This window comes from Eschscholzia californica, unplaced genomic scaffold (assembly GCF_041429995.1).
Source record: "Eschscholzia californica isolate CP2 unplaced genomic scaffold, dmEscCali1.0.p SCAF_5, whole genome shotgun sequence".
Taxonomy (NCBI): Eukaryota; Viridiplantae; Streptophyta; class Magnoliopsida; order Ranunculales; family Papaveraceae; genus Eschscholzia; species Eschscholzia californica.
In genome coordinates, this window is record NW_028238472.1 from 2,786,053 (window position 1) to 2,803,469 (window position 17,417).

Below are 17,417 nucleotides of genomic sequence, written 5' to 3' on the forward strand. Positions count from 1 at the left end.
TTGTTTCCGAATGGATATCGGATAGGCTTGGTGAAACGGTCACACTACATAACTACATTAGGATTTGATTAGGGTAGGATTTAAATTTTCTATACCCTTATGTTCTTGTAGTTTTTTGGTGCTGTCCCCGCCTGTTGTAGCTGAGAATTTTGTAACATAAAAATCGGTGTGATCTTAAATTCAACCTTGGTTTCTTTTTGTTCTGCTAGGAGTTTTTATTTACTTCTCCGTAGGCTAAGATTAAACTTTCTAATTACGCTTTGCTTCCATTAATCAAGTAAAACTTCCGATTTGATAATCATCGAGTAATTGTTGAATCATAGCGAACCTTAGTTGTATAAGAAATAAACCCTAGATTTTTACACAATTGTGCTTACCTCTGAAACCAGTAGATATCAAACTTACATATTGCTTTATGGAAGTTTCATTTGTGTTACTTGTTGAGTTATTCAACATAATTGTGCTTCTCCAGAAACTAAAACCAGAAGATGTTCGTTTTAGCAATGCTTCCTCTCTTTCTTTTCATTTTGGTTTATCATGTATTAAGATTTTTGGTGTTATCAAATCGAAATTGTCTAGATCAAATTTTCATATGGCGGTTGGTGTGTGAGATCATAAAAGAATTAATATGATAATTCTTGTTTCCAACAGCTTCCATTGATGATGCATGACGAATGAACCATGAATACGAGCGGAAGTTGTTTTCAATTGACAAAATTCAATCTGAAACTGTTTCAAGGAATCTAGAAATAATTTGACGTTGTTAGATTTCACTGTAGTCTTGGTTGATCATCTTTTTAAGGTTTTGGTACTTGTATGATATATTGAGAAAATACTCCTCTGATTATAGTGATCAAATCGATGTTATCAATTGCTGTAGCTATGTTTGCAACTATCTGACAAGTCCTTGGTTGTTTCCCTTTTCGCCATGGCAAGAAAGAAGCTTCACAATGGCAATAAAAGTCATGCTCAAATTCTATGACATGAGAGTATTTTGTAGGCTGTGACTATATAGGCCCCTGGTAGAGTAAGGATTGGGTCGAAGATTCTAAAGTACTATCGAATGAACGATTTAAAAAGTGTCAAGCATGAAGTAATATGTAAATCGATGGTAGTAAAAAGTGGAATATCCCAGCTTACAATTTCTTCAAAATTCTAAACATAAAATTGTTCGGGACTTCGGTTAGACCTACCTACATGTTCTAAACATACTTCCTCCTCATACAGTAGTCTTGACAAATTTACAGTACCAACAAAAAAAACTCTGTATTTGAAGAAGCTTGGTTAACAGTCAATCCTTCACTATACCTTCACTGTCGCTGCCATCGGAGGAGATCCCTCTGCGGCTTTAGCTGCGACGTTCTCTGCAACAAGCCTAGCCATATTAGAATATCTCTAACTAGGGTTGTCAATTGAAATATCACTACTAAATATCTCTGTCTAGGTTAGATACTATTTTGATTTTGAATCTAAGCTGTTAAACTCGGACTCGGCTTGTCAGATCGCGAGCCGACCTATACAGTTAGGGTTATATGAATATAAAGTTCAAATTCTGAAGTAGAAGAAGTCTCAGCCCTCAGACTACAGCAAGTCAGCTGAGTTACTCGGGCAAACCGTACACTCAGCCAGGCACATCTCTGTCTAGGTTATATGCTATTTTGATTTTGAATGTAAGTTGTTAAACTCGGAGTCGGCTTGGCCAATCCCGATCCGAGTTACTCAACCTAGTTAGGGTTGTATGCAAATAAAGTTCAAATTTTGAAGTAGAAGAAGTTTCAGCCCTGAGACTTGGCCGAGTCAGCCAAGTTACTAGGGCAAACCTTATACTCGGCCAAACCACAAATGCAAGGTCCAACGGTGATATGAACGACTTATGAATCTTGAACGAACACCCGAGTTCGCTAAAATAATCAGGTTATATATGTGTTTCATCGAATTCAGATATGAAATCTGAATGGGGTTCAAACTAGACATCGAGAAATAACTAAATGCCATAAGGTAAAATTGAATATCGAAAATTGAAACTTAAAAAACTACACTAAATAACTAAATGTCAATAAGACGATTACTTACTCTCGGCTATTAACGGTTCCAACCCGTTCGAGCTCTTGTTACGGGCTTCATATAAAGGAAAGAAAATCGCCTTCCGTGAGACCCATAGTAAATAGCACAGAATCACCAAATTCTAAAAACAAACAAAACAAAAGGTGAATGATTTGATCTACAAAATCCGAATACCTGAGTGAACATGATGAAAATTTTGGGATCACTGATACCAGAATTGTAGATATAACTCAAGGTAGGAGTAAGATAAAACCAACAACCTATCTGCATAATAAGAAGCCATAGCATAATACCAGTAAGAACAGAATGAAATACTAAAAACATGGTTTATATAGTTTAGGGTTTTTAGGGTTTAAGGAAAAAATACATACAAGTTGACCAGCTGAAGTAATTCCACCACCAATGATGAATCCGATACTTCCCACTGTTCCAACAACTTTCAAACCAGGAGCATAACGGATTCTCTCCTCATCACTGAGTAAAATAAATCAGAACAATCAACACGCCATTAACATCAATAAAAAAGTAAACCCTAATTAGAAAAACAGAGTGAGAGAGAGAATCGTGCCATTAACATTAATAACACGAGTTTCTTTACGAAAAACGCACCCTAATCTGTGTAAAAAGTAAACCCTAACTTGAAAAACAGAGAGTTATAGAGAGAGAGAGTCACGCCATTAACATCAATAACACCAGTTTCTTAGAGAAAACTCTTATCTGTAAAATGTAAACCCTGATTTTGAAAACAGAGAGAGAGAGAGAAGAAGAACTTACTCACTCCACGCAGAAACCAGGAACACACAAGCGATGAGAACCCTAATAACGAAACGATCATACTCCATTTGACGACTACTGTCAACCTTCTCTCTCTCTCTTTCTCTCTCTAACTTTGTAAAAGCAAGCATGAAATGATTTTTAGAGAAGAAGATGAATGGGGGATTTATATAGTCTGTGACTATCCCTAATTATGTTGATCAAAAAAAAGATTAGCCTAATTATGATTCCTTTTAACAGTATTAACCAACTTCCATTAGTGTTAAAAGTTACTCAGAGCTGCTTAATAGTGGCTTTGGGCCTCCCAATATATATATAATCTCTCGGGCTCCTTAGAAGATGGGTGGAAAAATCTTGGATGTCTGTAACTTCCAGTTGTTTTTGTTCAAATCGGTCGTCATCGTAAGTTCGATAGTCGGCAACTCTTCAATAAAAAAATCCACTCATCTCCACCCACTATTCCATGGAAGAATTTGAAGCTTCCATAAAAGCTTCAGAGAGGGACAAAAAAAACGAGAAAGTCGAAGAGAAAAAGAAAGTTTAAGCAGAGTGTGAGGGGAGTGATGATGTCAATTTTTTTCTTTCCGCTATCATTAGGCATGAGAGATTGTTTCGTTGAATCTCGAACTATTCTTCACGAACAGGCGTGAAACCGACATTAAACTCAGAAATCTCTTTCACTCTCAAGCCAGTTAGGGTGTTCTTGCAATTAAAATAATGAATATTAAGTGATCTGAGTTTAGAAAATGGACATTTTGGTTGATGGTATTCGTTGTTGATACCGTGTTTGTGATTTTGGCTTGTTTAAGGCGAGTTTGATACCTTTTATAAGCTTCTTTAGCCGATTGTCAATAGACCGTGTTGATGAGGCGGTTGAGATCCACCGTGTTGGATTGAAATTTCTTTTTCGTAGTTGTGAGCTATTAGGATCTCTCTTCTCTCTAAAATCTTCTTTCACCTGCGGGAGAAGGGGATCATAGCAAGGGCTTCCAGATCCGATGAATCAGAATGTTTCATAGTTGTGGGGTTACCTAAGAAATCAAATTGTCAGGATTACTAATGTCAAGGTATGTTCTTACATGAAGGAATTTTATGAAACTGATCTAGAGGTAACTTATTCCATAAAATCCCAACATGAAATTATATAGAATTCCAAACAGAGCCTACTTCAATTTCCTTAATGGTAACCCATACAAACAATTTTTTTTTTTTTTTGAATTCGACTATGATCTACGTTATTCATTACAAGGCGTTAATGCGTCATGAAGATGAGTACTGTAGTTATTGACCCTCGAACAACATATCTCTATACCATTGTAGTTTTCCCTTCTCATTTTCTTATTTGATTAAAGGCTTTTTAGTTTGTGAGATATCTCAATCCTACACAAATTTGATGTTTTAAGTAATAGTTAAAAGTACAATGGTGATCATACTAATCACTTTCTTTACAACATAATTCCTCTTTGGCTATAAGCATATCTAATTCTCACAATCCAATAAACCAATGGTACACTTCAACAACAAAAAATAAACCAATGGTATATAAGAATTTAGGAGTAATAGAACTTGAAGGTACTATTGCTTTATACATAACTTTCAGATTGAAATCTTTTTTCTTTGAAAATCAGTCATTGGAAAGCTATTTTTTCTCTCTTAGCAAAACAAAAAGTAAAAATATGAAAATAATTTTAGAGTAAAATTTTCTCAGAGTAAATATTTCTCAGAGTAAAATTTTCACTATTTTTTTTTCTTTTTCCCAAATTATTATCAAACATAACCCAGGTGTCTCTAACCCACAATTGGTCTGTCAACAAAAAAAAAAAATTGGTGACTCTTCTCCAAGAAATCCACTCGTCTCCGCCCACTATTCCAAGGAAGTTCAAAGTTGAAGCTTCCACAAAAGCTCCAGAGAGGGATAAATAAACGAGAAAGTCGAAGAGAAAAAATAGTTGAAGTAGAGTGTGAGGAAAATGATGATGTCAAAATTTGTTCTTCAATAAGGAATCTAGAAATAATTTGATAAGAAAACAAGTGTTATTAGATTTCATTGTAGTTTTGGTTAATTATTTTCTTTTTAAGTTTTGGGTACGTGTATGATAAATGGAGAAACTACTCCTCTCGATGTTATCGATTGCTGTAGCCATGTTTTCAACTATCTGTAGCGATAATATCGATTGCTATAGCTATGTTTTCAACCATGGCAAGAAAGGAGCTTCACAATAGGAATAAAAGTCGTGCTCAAATTCTATGACTCGAAAGTCTATTTTGTAGGCTGTGATTATATATATAGGCCCCTGGTAGAGTAAAGATTGGGTCGAAGATTCTAATTTTACTACAAAGATTAACACAACTAAACGTTGTTTTCTCATTGTCTGGATCTTACTCGTCTAAATCTAAATTCAACTAAACGGCCTTGTAAATTGTATGCCATTTATGTAAAGTTGCTTAATATTATTGTTTTATACATGTAGTTACTATGAAACGAACGAATTAAAAAGTGTCAAGCATCATGTAAAATATAAATCGATTGTAGTTAAAAGTGAAATATCCCAGCTTACAGTTTCTTCAAAATTCTAAACATAAAATTGTTCGACACTTCGGTTAGACCTACCTACATGTTCTAAACATACTTCCTCATACGGTAGTCTTGACAAATTTACAGTACCAACAAAAAAACTCTGTATTTGAAGAAGCTTGGTTAACAGTCAATCCTTCACTATACCTTCACAGTTGCTGGCATCGCTGCGACGTTCTCTGCAACAAGCCAAGCCATATCAGAATATCTCTAACTAGGGTTGTCAATTGAAATATCACTATTAAACATCTCTGTCCAGGTTAGATACTATTTTGGTTTTGAATCTAAGCTGTTAAACTCGGTATCGGCTTGTCAGATCCCAAGCCAAGTTACTCGGCCCATATAGTTAGGGTTATATGCATATAAAGTTCAAATTCTGAAGTAGAAGAAGTCTCGACCCTCAGACTCGGCCGAGTCAGCTGAGTTACTCGGGCAAACCTTAGACTCGGCCAGCCACATATCTGTTTAGGTTAGATACAATTTTGATTTTGAATCAAAGCTCTTAAACTCGGACTCGGCCGATCCCGATCCGAGTTAGCCTAGTTAAGTGTTATATGCAAATAAAATTCACCCGAGTTACTCGGCCAAACCACAAATGCAAGGTCCAACAGTGATATGAACGAATTATGTATCTTGAACGAACACCCGAGTTTGCTAAAATTATCAGGTGTGAAATCTGAATGGGTTCAAACTAGACATCGAGAAATAACTAAATGCAATAAGGTAAAATTGAATATCGAAAATTGAAACTTCAAAAAACTACACCAGACAATCATAAATAACTAAATGTCAGTAAGACGATTACTTACCCTCAGCTAAAAACGACTGCAACCCGTCTTTGGTTTTCAAGCTCTCTTTACGGGCGAAAATCAACTTCAATGTGACCCATAGTAAATAGCAATAAATCACCAAATTCTGAAAACAACAAACAAAACGAAGGTTAATAATCATACGATTTTATCACAGAAAACAAAAGAACGATCTAAAAAATTCGAATACCCGAGTAATCTTGATGAAAATTTTGAGATCACTGATACCAGAACTATAGACATCAACCAAGGTAGGAGTAAGATAAAACCAACAAGCCATCTGCATAATAAGAAGCCATAGCATAATACTAGTAAGAACAAAATGAAATACTACCAACTTGGTTTATATAGTTTAGGGGTTTTTAGGGTTTAAGGAAAATTACATACAAGTTGACAAGTTGAACCAGTTCCACCATCAATGATGAAGCCAATACTTCCCACTGTTGCCATAACTTTCAAGACTCTCTCCCCATCACCTTCAACATTAAACCTGAGTGAAATAAATCAGAACAATCAAGTAATCATCACGCCATTAACATCAATAACACTAGTTTATATAAGAAAAAAACCCTAATCTGTAAAAAGTAAACCCTAATTTTATAAACAGAGTGAGAGAGAGAGAGAGAATCATGCCATTAACATCAATAACACGAGTTTCTTTAAAGAAAACCACCATAATCTGTGTAAAAAGTAAACCCTAACTTGGAAAAACAGAGTGTTAGAGAGAGAGAAAATCACGCCATTAAAATCAATAACACCAGTTTCTTTGAGAAAACTCCTAATCTGTAAAAAGTAAACCCTAACTTGAAAAACAAGGAGAGAGAGAGAGAGAGAGAAGAAGAAGAACTTACCCACTCCACGCAGCAACCAGGAACACACAAGCGATGAGAACCCTAATAACGAAAGATAGACGACCGAACCCCATTTGACGACTCTGAAGCTTCTCTCTCTCTCTCTCTATCTTCGTAAAAGCATGAAATGATTTTTGGAGAAGAAGATGAATGGATTTTATAGTCTGTGATTAGCCTAATTATGTTGATCAAAAAGGGATTAGCCTAATTATGATTCTTTTAACAGTATTAACAAACTTCCGTTAATGTGAAGTACTGAGGACGCTGGTTTGGGGAGGGAAAGGAAGTGGCTTTGGGGCTCCCAATATATAATCTCTCGGCTTCTTACATTATGGGTGGAAAAATCTTGGATGTCTCTAACCATCCGTTGTTTTTGTTCACATTGGTCGTCATCGTAGGGTCGTCGACAGTCGGTGACTCTTCAATAAGAAATTCATTCGTCTCCACCCACCATTCCATAGAAGCTCAAAGTTGAAGCTTTCACGAAAGCTTCACAGATGGAGAAAAAGTCGAAGAGAAAGATAGTTTAAGCAGTGTGTGAGGGGAGTGGTGATGTCAAAATTTGTTTTCACGTTTATCATTCATGATGAGAGACTGCTTTGTTGAATCTCGAACTGGCAAGAGATTGCTTCGTTGAATCTCAAACTGCTCCTCACGAACTAGCATGAAACCTACCTTGAACTCAGAAACCTCTTCCACTCTCAAACCAGATAGGGTGTTCTTGCAATTAAAATAATGAATATTAAGTCATCTAAGTTTAGAAAATGGACCGTTGGTTGATGGTATTCGTTGTTGATACCGTTGTTGTGATTTTGTCTTGTTCAAGGCGAGTTTGATACCTTTTATAGGCTTCTTTAGCTGGTTCTTAATAGACGGTGTTGATGAGACGGTTGCGATCCACTGTATTGGATTAAAATTTCTATTTCGTGGTTGTGAGATATTAGAGTTCCTTTTTGAGAATGATTTTTGGAGATGAATGGGATAATATAGCCTGGCTATGATTAGCCTAATTATGATTCTTTTAACATTATTAACCAACTTCCATTAGTGTTAAATACTACTTTGGGGAGGGAAAGGAACTGGCTTTAGGGCTCCCAATATATAATCTCTTCCGAAATTTGGCCGGCCGGCGACCTCTGCCGGAGAAGGTGATGAGGTGGCGTAACAGATGATGTGGCGTGAGTTGGCAGAGAGAGAAAACATGATGGAGGAGAGAGAGTGACGGTGTTATAACGGGAGGGGGCCATATGGATATTTCTCGTAAAGTAGGGGGCCAGGCGGGAAGCTAGTCACAAAATTGGGGGCCATTAGGGAAATAACCAAAAAAAGTAACAATGCAATAAATTTTAAAGGCACCTCCATAAAAATCTAAAGGCACCTCTTTTTTTAGGAAAGATGAAGACCAAAATTCTAAATGCACCTCCAAAAAAGTAACAATGCACTAAATTCTAAAGTCACTCTTGTAAAAGTTTACGATACACTAAATTCTAAAGGCACTCCCTCAGTTTTCCTACATCCCTACCAAACAGTTAAAAGCTTAATTTCACATGTGAAAGAATTGATTTTCTTACCCATTAGAAAATGTTGGATTTTCTTACTCACACATTCTCACGTAACAAACAGACCCTTAGGCTTCTTACGTTATGGGTGGAAAATCTTGGATGTCTTTGACCAACAACAGCCAGTGACTCTTCAATAAGAAATCCACTCGTCTCCACCCACCATTCCATGGAAGCTCAAATTTGAAGCTTCCACGAAAGCCTCAGAGGGAGAAAAAATGAGAGTCGAAGAGAAAAAGATAGTTTAAGCAGAGTCTAAGGAAAGTGATGATGACAAAATTGTCCTTCAATAAGAAATCCACTCTACAGAATACTGTTCCAAGGAATCTAGAAATAATTTGATAAGAAAACAAGTGTTAATAGATTTCATTGTATTTTTGGTTAATCATTTTCTTTATAAGTTTCCGGTATGTGTATGATAAATGGAGAAACTACTCCTCACATTATAGTGATCAAATCGATGTTATCGATTGTTGTAGCCATGCTTTCAACTATCTGTCGCGATGTTATCGACTGCTGTAGCTATGTTTTCAACCATGTCAAGAAAGGAGCTTCACAACGGGAATAAAAATCATGCTCAGATGCTATGAGTTGAAAGTCTATTTTGTAGGCTGTGCTTATTAAGTTATTCTATAGGCCCCTTGTAGAATAAGGATTGGGTCGAAGATTGTAATTTTAACGTCGTTTTCTCAAAATTGTGTTGAAGTTTCTAATTTTCCCAAAAAGATTCACACAACTAGGCGTTGTTTTGTCATTGTTTGGATCTCACTCGTCTAAATCTAAATTCATGTGGAGGGCTAGGAAGCATCGCACTTTCATAGTAAACTATTTTGCAAGGCCAGCGCTTCGGGGAAAGCTAAATAGTTTTCGGGGTGTGAAATTTCAAAGGGAATATGTAAAATTTGGAAATTTTCCGGGAAAATATATTTTATGGGGAAATTTTCCACCTCACCTCTCTCACCACCTCACCTCTCTCTTCTCCAACAAAGTCGCTGGCCGAAAATTTCTAGCCGACGACCATGAAAAAAAAATGTGTTCATCTCTCTCTAAAAAAAATCTTTTTTTCTTCATCTGGAAGGTCTGTTCCGGCAGATCTGGAAGGTCTGCCGGACGACCTTCAGCAAAGGGAAACCCCCTTCGCCGGAGTTTAGAGAGAGAGAGGAGAGTAAAAAAAATGTTTATGTTTGAAGGTCGTCGACCGGAAAATTGGCCGGTCTTTGCCAGTGAAGATGATGAAGTGGCAAGAAGATGAGGTGGCAGAGAGAAGAGATGAGATGGAAGAGAGAGAGTGAAGTGAGGTGAAGGTTTTTATTTCCCCATAACATCTTACAAAATAAAATTGTCAAACAAAATTGACTAATTTTTTACCAAGTCTTCGCACTCCGGAAACTATTTAGCTTTCCCCACAGCGCTGGTCTTTTGCAAAAAGGCCATTTATGTAAAGTGGCTCAGTGTTATTGTTTTATACATGTAGTGACTATAGAATGAAGGATTTAAAAAGGGTAAAGCATCAAGTAATATATAAAATGAGGGTAGTTAAAAGTGGAATATCCCAGCTTACAATTTCTTCAAAATTCTAAACATAAAATTGTTCGAGCCTTCGGTTAGACCTACCTACATGTTCTAAACATACTTCCTCATACAGTAGTCTTATCAAATTTACAGTACCAACAAAAAACTCTGTATTTGAAGAAGCTTGGTTAACAGTCAATCCTTCACTATACCTTCACAGTCGGTGCCATCGGAGGAGATCCCTCTGCGGCTGTAGCTGCGACTTTCTCTGCAACAAGCCAAGCCATATCAGAATATCTCTAACAAGGGTTGTCAATTGAAATATCACTACTAAAACATCTCTGTCTAGGTTAGATACTATTTTGATTTTGAATCTAAGCTGTTAAACTCGGACTCGGCTTGTCAGATCCCGAGCCGAGTTACTCAGCCTATATAGTTAGGGTTATATGCATATAAAGTTCAAATTCTGAAGTGGAAGAAGTGTCAGCCCTCAGACTACAGCGAGTCAGCTGAGTTACTCGGGCAAACCTTAGACTCGGCCAGGCACATATCTGTTTAGGTTAGATACAATTTTGATTTTGAATCAAAGCTCTTAAACTTGGATTCGGCTTGGCCGATCCCGAGCCGAGTTAGTTAGCCTAGTTAGTGTTATATGCAAATAAAATTCAACAGAGTTACTCGGCCAAACCTTAGACTAGGCCAAACCACAAATGCAAGGTCCAACAATGATATGAACGAATTATGTATCTTGAACGAACACCCGAGTTTGCTAAAATGATCAGGTGATATATTTGTGTTTCCTCGAATTCAGATGTGAAATCTGAATGGGTTCAAACTAGACATCGAGAAATAACTAAATGCAAGAAGGTACAATTGAATATCGAAAATTGAAACTTCAAAAAACTACACCAGACAATCATAAATAACTAAATGTCAGTAAGAAGATTACTTACCCTCAGCTAAAAACGATTGCAACCCGTCTTTGGTTTTCAAGCTCTCGTTACGGGCGAAAAACGCCTTCAATGAGAACAATAGTAAATAGCACAAAATCACCAAATTCTGAAAACAAACAACGAAAGGTGAATGAATAATCATACGATTTTATCATAGAAAACAAAAGAAGAAGAACGATTTGATCTTAAAAAAAAAAATCAAATACCCGAGTAAACTTGATGAATATTATGGGATCACTGATACCAGAATTATAGACATCAGCCAAGGTAGGAGTAAGATAAAACCAACAAGGTAGCTGCATAATAAGAAGCCATAGCATAATACAAGTAAGAACAGAATGAAATACTACAAACTTGGTTTATATAGTTTAGGGTTTAGGGTTTTTTAGGGTTTAAGAAAAATTACTTACAAGTTGACAAGTTGAACCAATTCCACCACCAATGATGAAGCCGGTACTTCCCACTGTTGCCATAAATTTCAAACCAGGAGCGTATTCGTTTCTCTCCTCATCACTGAGTAAAACAAGTAATCATCACGCCATTAACATCAATAACACTAGTTTATATAAGAAAAAAACCCTAATCTGTAAAAAGTAAACCCTAATTTGATAAACAGAGTGAGAGAGAGAGAGAGCGAGAGAATCATGCCATTAGCATCAATAACACGAGTTTCTTAAAAAAAAAACCCACCATAATCTGTGTAAAAAGTAAACCTAACTTGAAAACAGAGTGTTAGAGAGAGAAAGAAAATCACGCCATTAACATCAATAACACCAGTTTCTTTGAGAAAACTCCTAATCTGTAAAAAGTAAACCCTAACTTGAAAAACAAGGAGAGAGAGAGAGAGAAGAAGAACTTACCCACTCCACGCAGCAACCAGGAACACACAAGCGATGAGAACCCTAATAACGAAAGATAGACGATCGAACCCCATTTGACGACTGTGAAGCTTCTCTCTCTCTCTCTCTTTCTCTCTCTCTATATCTTCGTAAAAGCATGAAATGATTTTTGGAGAAGAAAATGAATGGATTTTATAGCCTGTGATTAGCCTAATTATGTTGATCAAAAAGGGATTAGCCTAATTATGTTGATCAAAAAAGGGATTAGCCTAATTATGATTCTTTTAGCAGTATTAACAAACTTCCGTTAATGTTAAGCACTGAGGACGCTGGTTTGGGGAGGGAAAGGAAGTGGCTTTGGGGCTCCCAATATATAATCTCTCACCTTCTTAGATTATGGGTGGAAAAATCTAGGATGTCTCTAACCACCTGTTGTTTTTGTTCACATCGGTCGTCATCGTAGGGTCGTCGACAGTCGGTGACTCTTCACTAAGAAGTCTATTCGTCTCCACCCACCATTCCATAGAAGCTCAAAGTTGAAGCTTTCACAGATGGAGAAAAAGTCGACGAGAAAGATAGTTTAAGCAGAGTGTGAGGAAGTGGTGATGTCAACATTTGTTTTTACGTTTATCATTCGGGATGAGAGACTGTTTTGTTGAATCTCGAACTGGTAAGAGATTGCTTCGTTGAATCTCGGGCTGCTCCTCACGAACTAGCATGAAACCTACATTAAACTCAGAAACCTCTTCCATCTCAAACCAGTTAGTGTGTTCTTGCAATTAAAATAATGAATATTAAGTCATCTAAGTTTAGAAAATGGACTGTTGGTTGATGGTATTCGTTGTTGATACCGTTGTTGTGATTTTGTCTTGTTCAATGCGAGTTTGATACCTTTTATAGGCTTCTTTAGCCGATTCTCAAAAGACGGTGTTGATGAGACGGTTGCGATCCACTGTGTTGGATTAAAATTTATATTTCGTAGTTGTGAGATATTAGGATTCCTTATCTCAATATATTTGATAGATGTAGGTTCCTTTATAGCACACTCAGTATTTTGGATAGATTGAGTTTCGTATTTATCTTGTGGGGGAAGTTTGTTCTTCGTGAAACTCTTGTATCCCAAGTTATTTGAATACTTAAGACCCTCACTGAATGAGATCTTAGATAAATTTAGGATTAAGTCGGTAAAGAATTAGTCACTTTTTTATCCCATATTTCGGGATTGAGGTATCAACCTAACTTACGTGGACCCCTTTGTATTCTCTGAAATCACAGGGAAGACCTTAATGTCTTTGAAGCAGTGTAAGACTTTGGCGCCTAACACAATAGTACTGACCCCCAATTTTAGGCTTGAGTTGTAGACTTCTTTTGGATTCAATATGATGACCATTTTCTTGGATCATCATAGAGGAAGATAGAAAGAAAGAGAAATGGTAGTTGAAGGTGGTGGCGTTCGTAGCTCAGAGATTTTTCCACCCAAATTTTGGATACGCACGAGATTATTTTGAAAGCTCTAAAGCCACAAATACCCCATTGCAGGTACAGAGATTACAATAGGATGACATGTAGTTCCTCAAATTTTAAGAAAACGAAATTTCGACAAGAATTCCATGTGAAACCTCAGGTCTCATGGTTTAGAGCTCGAACTATATTATGCGAGCTTAAGCTTACCCAATTACAATGGAAAATCAAAATCAACCTGAACTAGTTCATTTGCTATTGTCCCTTGCATTAAGAAAGCTAAACCAAGACACAATGTATTTAGGGGCAAACTTGGTCCATTTGCTATCCGATTACAATATGAAGATTCCTCATTTGTGTAATTCATCCTTTTCTATTACCATCAAACTCTTTCCTCGTTCTTCTCTTTCTCCTTCAACTTCAACTTCCATTTCCCGTTTTCGTTCCTCTTCTCCGCCTTCTATATCAGCTTTCATGTGTTGTCGTCGTCTAACTTCAACTTCCGTTTTCCCTTCTCCTTCATCTTCTCCACCTTTTATATCGACTTTCATGTTTTGTCGTCTGCATCGAAGTACTACCATACAAACAAATGCTGCAAAAGGAATTTTGCGAAATTAATAAGAATCACCGTGCAGTAAGCAGATTCTACATTCCCTTCAAAGAAAATATACTTGAAAGGAAATTTGCTACAAATATACCCACCTGAAAAAATTCTTGTTCTTATACTTGAAAGGTTCCAAAAGGCTAATGTTGCTGAAACTGCAACAATCTTCTTATGAGAGCAAGCTCTCCATGCTTCTAGTACCCATCCACTCAAAAGCTCAACTGGTTCACCAAAATATGGTTATATTCGTGTAAGGATCTTAAATTAAAGAAAATGCAGCTACCTATATCCAAGAGCAATTCGAATAATGAGCAAGTATTTTTATACCTTTTCTATTTATCTGTATAGAATAGCAAGAGTAGAGTTTCGGGGTAGTGAAGCTGAGTAAAAATCCTGCCAAAGATCATAGGACATTATCACAAATTTTCGTAAATGTAGAGTCAACGCCTTTTTTGTGGGCTCCCGGAAATTATGACAGAAGCAAAATCTTGTATTCATTGGGTTTGGGTCAAACCGCTAAAGTAAGGTAACTATCGGTGTTAGCTAGGACTTGGGTTGTCGCCGCAAATGGTACTAGAGTCGAGTGCATCTATTGTATCTCTAAGTTTTAGGATATGATAGCCATACATAGCTTAAGGGAGTGTCTAGAGTGGTATTAGCTCAAGCTTAATAACTGTTGAGGCATTGGGAAGGCTTGTCTCCTTGGGATGTATTAGGCCTATTAAGCAAAAGTAAGGGACATATTGGGAACATAGTCGTTGTTGGCTTGTCCGTGAAGATAGAGTCGTGATAGTCCCGCATCGCTTATGGGAGTGTCTAGAGTCTGAGTTGTTGGTGCTAACTCATATAACCCCTTGAGTGTGGGTGTAAACGCGGGAACAATAACGGCAGCTGAAAGGACTTGGGTCATCAACAAAATGAAGAACAAACAAAACCCAATTTGTAAACCTTTAGATTTTAGCTCTTACCGATTGAACAAAGCCTCCCAAGGGTTAAAAGATAACCGTACTCAGCTCCAAAGAGAAGAAAAGGTGCAACCTGAGAACCCAATGATAGAAATTGAGTTGTTACTGACATCCATCGATAAGTCTCGAACAAGATCAATAAGAATGAGAATACATCAGTTGTATATTTACTTTGAGAGTCATTGATGGCTCGCCTGAGAAAAGTTCCTTTGTCTTTGCTATTATAAGGTTTACTAATGGAAACAATTTTCTAGCTGCCCTTACTATGTTATCTTCTTTGAGTTCAAAATCAGATTTCTGCTCATTGCCATTCCTGAAAGAGAAAAAAAACATTTCTTAGCCGAAAGAAAAACAAAAATCTCGAAAAGAAAACATGGTGAGTAGGGCTGAAAAGAATCTGCCAGACTGAACTCATTCATGGTCGCCCGAGGCTGATTAAGTCGATCGGTGCCCGGTTCCTGAGATAGCCACCACCCGTCTGGCTGCTAGAATTAGTGGACTAGGCACGGGTAGAATGCCTTGTCTAGTCATTCGCCTGAGCCCTCCCATTTGTGCTTGCCTGATGAGACCATTTTGGAGGTGCTTATGGGCGAGCCCATTTTGGGCTGCGCCTTTTTGGCGCCTCATCCGGGCGAGATTAAAAAAGTCCGTTGACAGACGTTAGAGCTTGACTGGAACGAGCATTGGCACTCCAACACTCTGGAGGCAACGATATAATTGTCAAGGGCTACCTGCCCGGCCCAATGACATAATCGCCCGGGGCTACCGGCCCATTGACAAAATTGCCCGTGGGATACCCCGCCCCGCCCGATTCCCATCCCTAGGTGAGAGAGATGAAAGAAAAGGTTACCTTTGGGAGTAGGAGTTGCAGAAAAATGATAAAGCTAAAAACAGAAGACCCAAATGAGATAATCCAGAGAAAATACTGCAAAAATTAACAGAACTGTTAATAGTTTGAAGATTGAAAGTGGGGTACCAGTGCAATTGAAGAACTAGTGAAAAATAATAAGTTACCTGTATTTTATTCCTTGAGTAGAAAAAGAAGATAAGAAACATAAACACCCAAATCCAAACCAAAGGCTTGATTTTGATACATCTTTCCACATTATCAGATCAGATATCATCTTCTTGATGTTATTTAATCTACTCTGTTCTTCATTTTCAGTTTCTAATTCTAAAATTATCAATCAAAACTTCAAATTAGCATCAAAATTGAATATGGCTAGTGAAATAAATAGAGTGATAGATAGAGAAACAGAGTAATAGAGAGAGTAGGTAATCATACTTGGGGATGAACTTGAAGAATTAATCAAACTCAATTTCTCTTTACGAGATCGATGACTTTGCCGTTTCTTTCTGGGTTTTACAGTCTCATCTCCAATACCCATTTCTCTTTCATCTCTATTCTCTTGCTCTAATCGTCTTCTCGATCTTCGACCATTAACTCTAGGAGAACCACAACAGCCAAGTGAACCCATTGGAGGAGCAGTAGCTTTAATTTTGCATTTTTCCCTAGAACTACCCAACTCAATGGGTTCTTCTTCTTGTTCTTTCTCTATCACTTCAATCTTCTCATTAGATTGTCTTGTTTTGGGTTTTCGATATGGAGGAGGAGAAAGAAGAACAATCTCTTGAAGAGGAAGAGAATCAGGGCAACGACGATTAACACGAGATTTCGATTGATTTATTTTCTTAGGAGAAGATGAAATGTTGTGAAAATCAAGTGAGAGTTGTGAATGATCTTCATCTCCATTGAAATTGGAAATGGAAGTAGATGATTTATTGCTTAATTTAGGTTCTTCATATTGAATTAATGGAGATTTGGGTGATGAAAAATCCATATGGTTTTTGAATAATTTGATGATTTGATTCAAGAAAAGTTTGTGATTTTTTTAGAATGGGTTGGTTTATTTGATAGTTCTTAAATTTCTATTTTCAAATGGACAAGGGTTGCTGACAACCAACGGTAACAATAAAACTTTGTTAATTGCAGTTTGATTCCTTTCACGTGCCAGTCTTGAATCTTTAAATGGATTGGATTCTGGGGTTTGTTTTTTGTAAGTCCCATCCCGTATCTGACTCAAAGTTTGAATTAACCTAATGAGATTTCAGACTATTTGTTTTTGTCTCACTCGTTATTTTTAACTCATCTACAAACTTATTTGGGTTGATTTGCGACCATTTGATTAAGATGATTCAGATTCATGTCAGACAATGTGAACAAACAAAAACAAGAAACATACAATACTTCATACTTGGTGGGGTTGATATTCTTCATTTATTCATTTGCGTTATAAAGAGTATAAATAAAGATAAATTAGTTTAGAATGGTCTTTAGAATAGTTTATCAGTCGTGATGTTATGCCCGACACATCTCCCGATTGAATCTCGGCCGACTGATGTGTCAACTGATGTGTCAACTGATGTGTCAGGCATAGACGAGAGAAAATT

At 37.0% G+C, this 17,417-nt stretch overlaps 4 protein-coding genes across 5 annotated transcripts; all 4 read right to left on the reverse strand.

The window, feature by feature from the left end:
• Window positions 1-1,091: 1,091 nt before the first annotated feature.
• LOC147536226 (uncharacterized) lies at window positions 1,092-3,123 on the reverse strand. Its single transcript, XM_086644828.1, has 5 exons — window positions 2,839-3,123; window positions 2,436-2,538; window positions 2,239-2,328; window positions 2,074-2,185; window positions 1,092-1,364 (listed from the first exon to the last, which is right to left on the reverse strand). The coding sequence occupies exons 1-5, from the start codon at window positions 2,967-2,969 to the stop codon at window positions 1,303-1,305; spliced, it is 498 nt and encodes a 165-aa protein (XP_086500954.1). The 5' UTR covers window positions 2,970-3,123; the 3' UTR covers window positions 1,092-1,302.
• A 2,225-nt stretch (window positions 3,124-5,348) lies between these two features.
• On the reverse strand, window positions 5,349-7,421 carry LOC147536227 (uncharacterized). Its single transcript, XM_086643800.1, has 5 exons — window positions 7,074-7,421; window positions 6,610-6,712; window positions 6,413-6,502; window positions 6,223-6,328; window positions 5,349-5,592 (listed from the first exon to the last, which is right to left on the reverse strand). Exons 1-5 carry the CDS (start codon window positions 7,145-7,147, stop codon window positions 5,555-5,557), a joined length of 411 nt encoding a protein of 136 aa, XP_086499926.1. The 5' UTR covers window positions 7,148-7,421; the 3' UTR covers window positions 5,349-5,554.
• A 2,703-nt stretch (window positions 7,422-10,124) lies between these two features.
• Window positions 10,125-12,272, reverse strand: LOC147536228 (uncharacterized). Its single transcript, XM_086643799.1, has 5 exons — window positions 11,958-12,272; window positions 11,508-11,610; window positions 11,304-11,393; window positions 11,098-11,203; window positions 10,125-10,412 (listed from the first exon to the last, which is right to left on the reverse strand). Exons 1-5 carry the CDS (start codon window positions 12,029-12,031, stop codon window positions 10,351-10,353), a joined length of 435 nt encoding a protein of 144 aa, XP_086499925.1. The 5' UTR covers window positions 12,032-12,272; the 3' UTR covers window positions 10,125-10,350.
• A 1,223-nt stretch (window positions 12,273-13,495) lies between these two features.
• LOC147536229 (reticulon-like protein B17) lies at window positions 13,496-16,911 on the reverse strand. Of its 2 annotated transcripts, none has more exons than XM_086644829.1 (8): window positions 16,252-16,911; window positions 15,981-16,140; window positions 15,817-15,891; window positions 15,138-15,279; window positions 14,970-15,039; window positions 14,329-14,394; window positions 14,100-14,222; window positions 13,496-13,989 (listed from the first exon to the last, which is right to left on the reverse strand). In XM_086644829.1, exons 1-8 carry the CDS (start codon window positions 16,805-16,807, stop codon window positions 13,748-13,750), a joined length of 1,434 nt encoding a protein of 477 aa, XP_086500955.1. In that variant the 5' UTR covers window positions 16,808-16,911; the 3' UTR covers window positions 13,496-13,747. The 2 variants fall into 2 exon arrangements, with proteins under 2 accessions (XP_086500955.1, XP_086500956.1); XM_086644830.1 differs by having other exon boundaries at window positions 15,981-16,134; window positions 16,252-16,873.
• Between the last annotated feature and the right edge of the window lie 506 nt (window positions 16,912-17,417).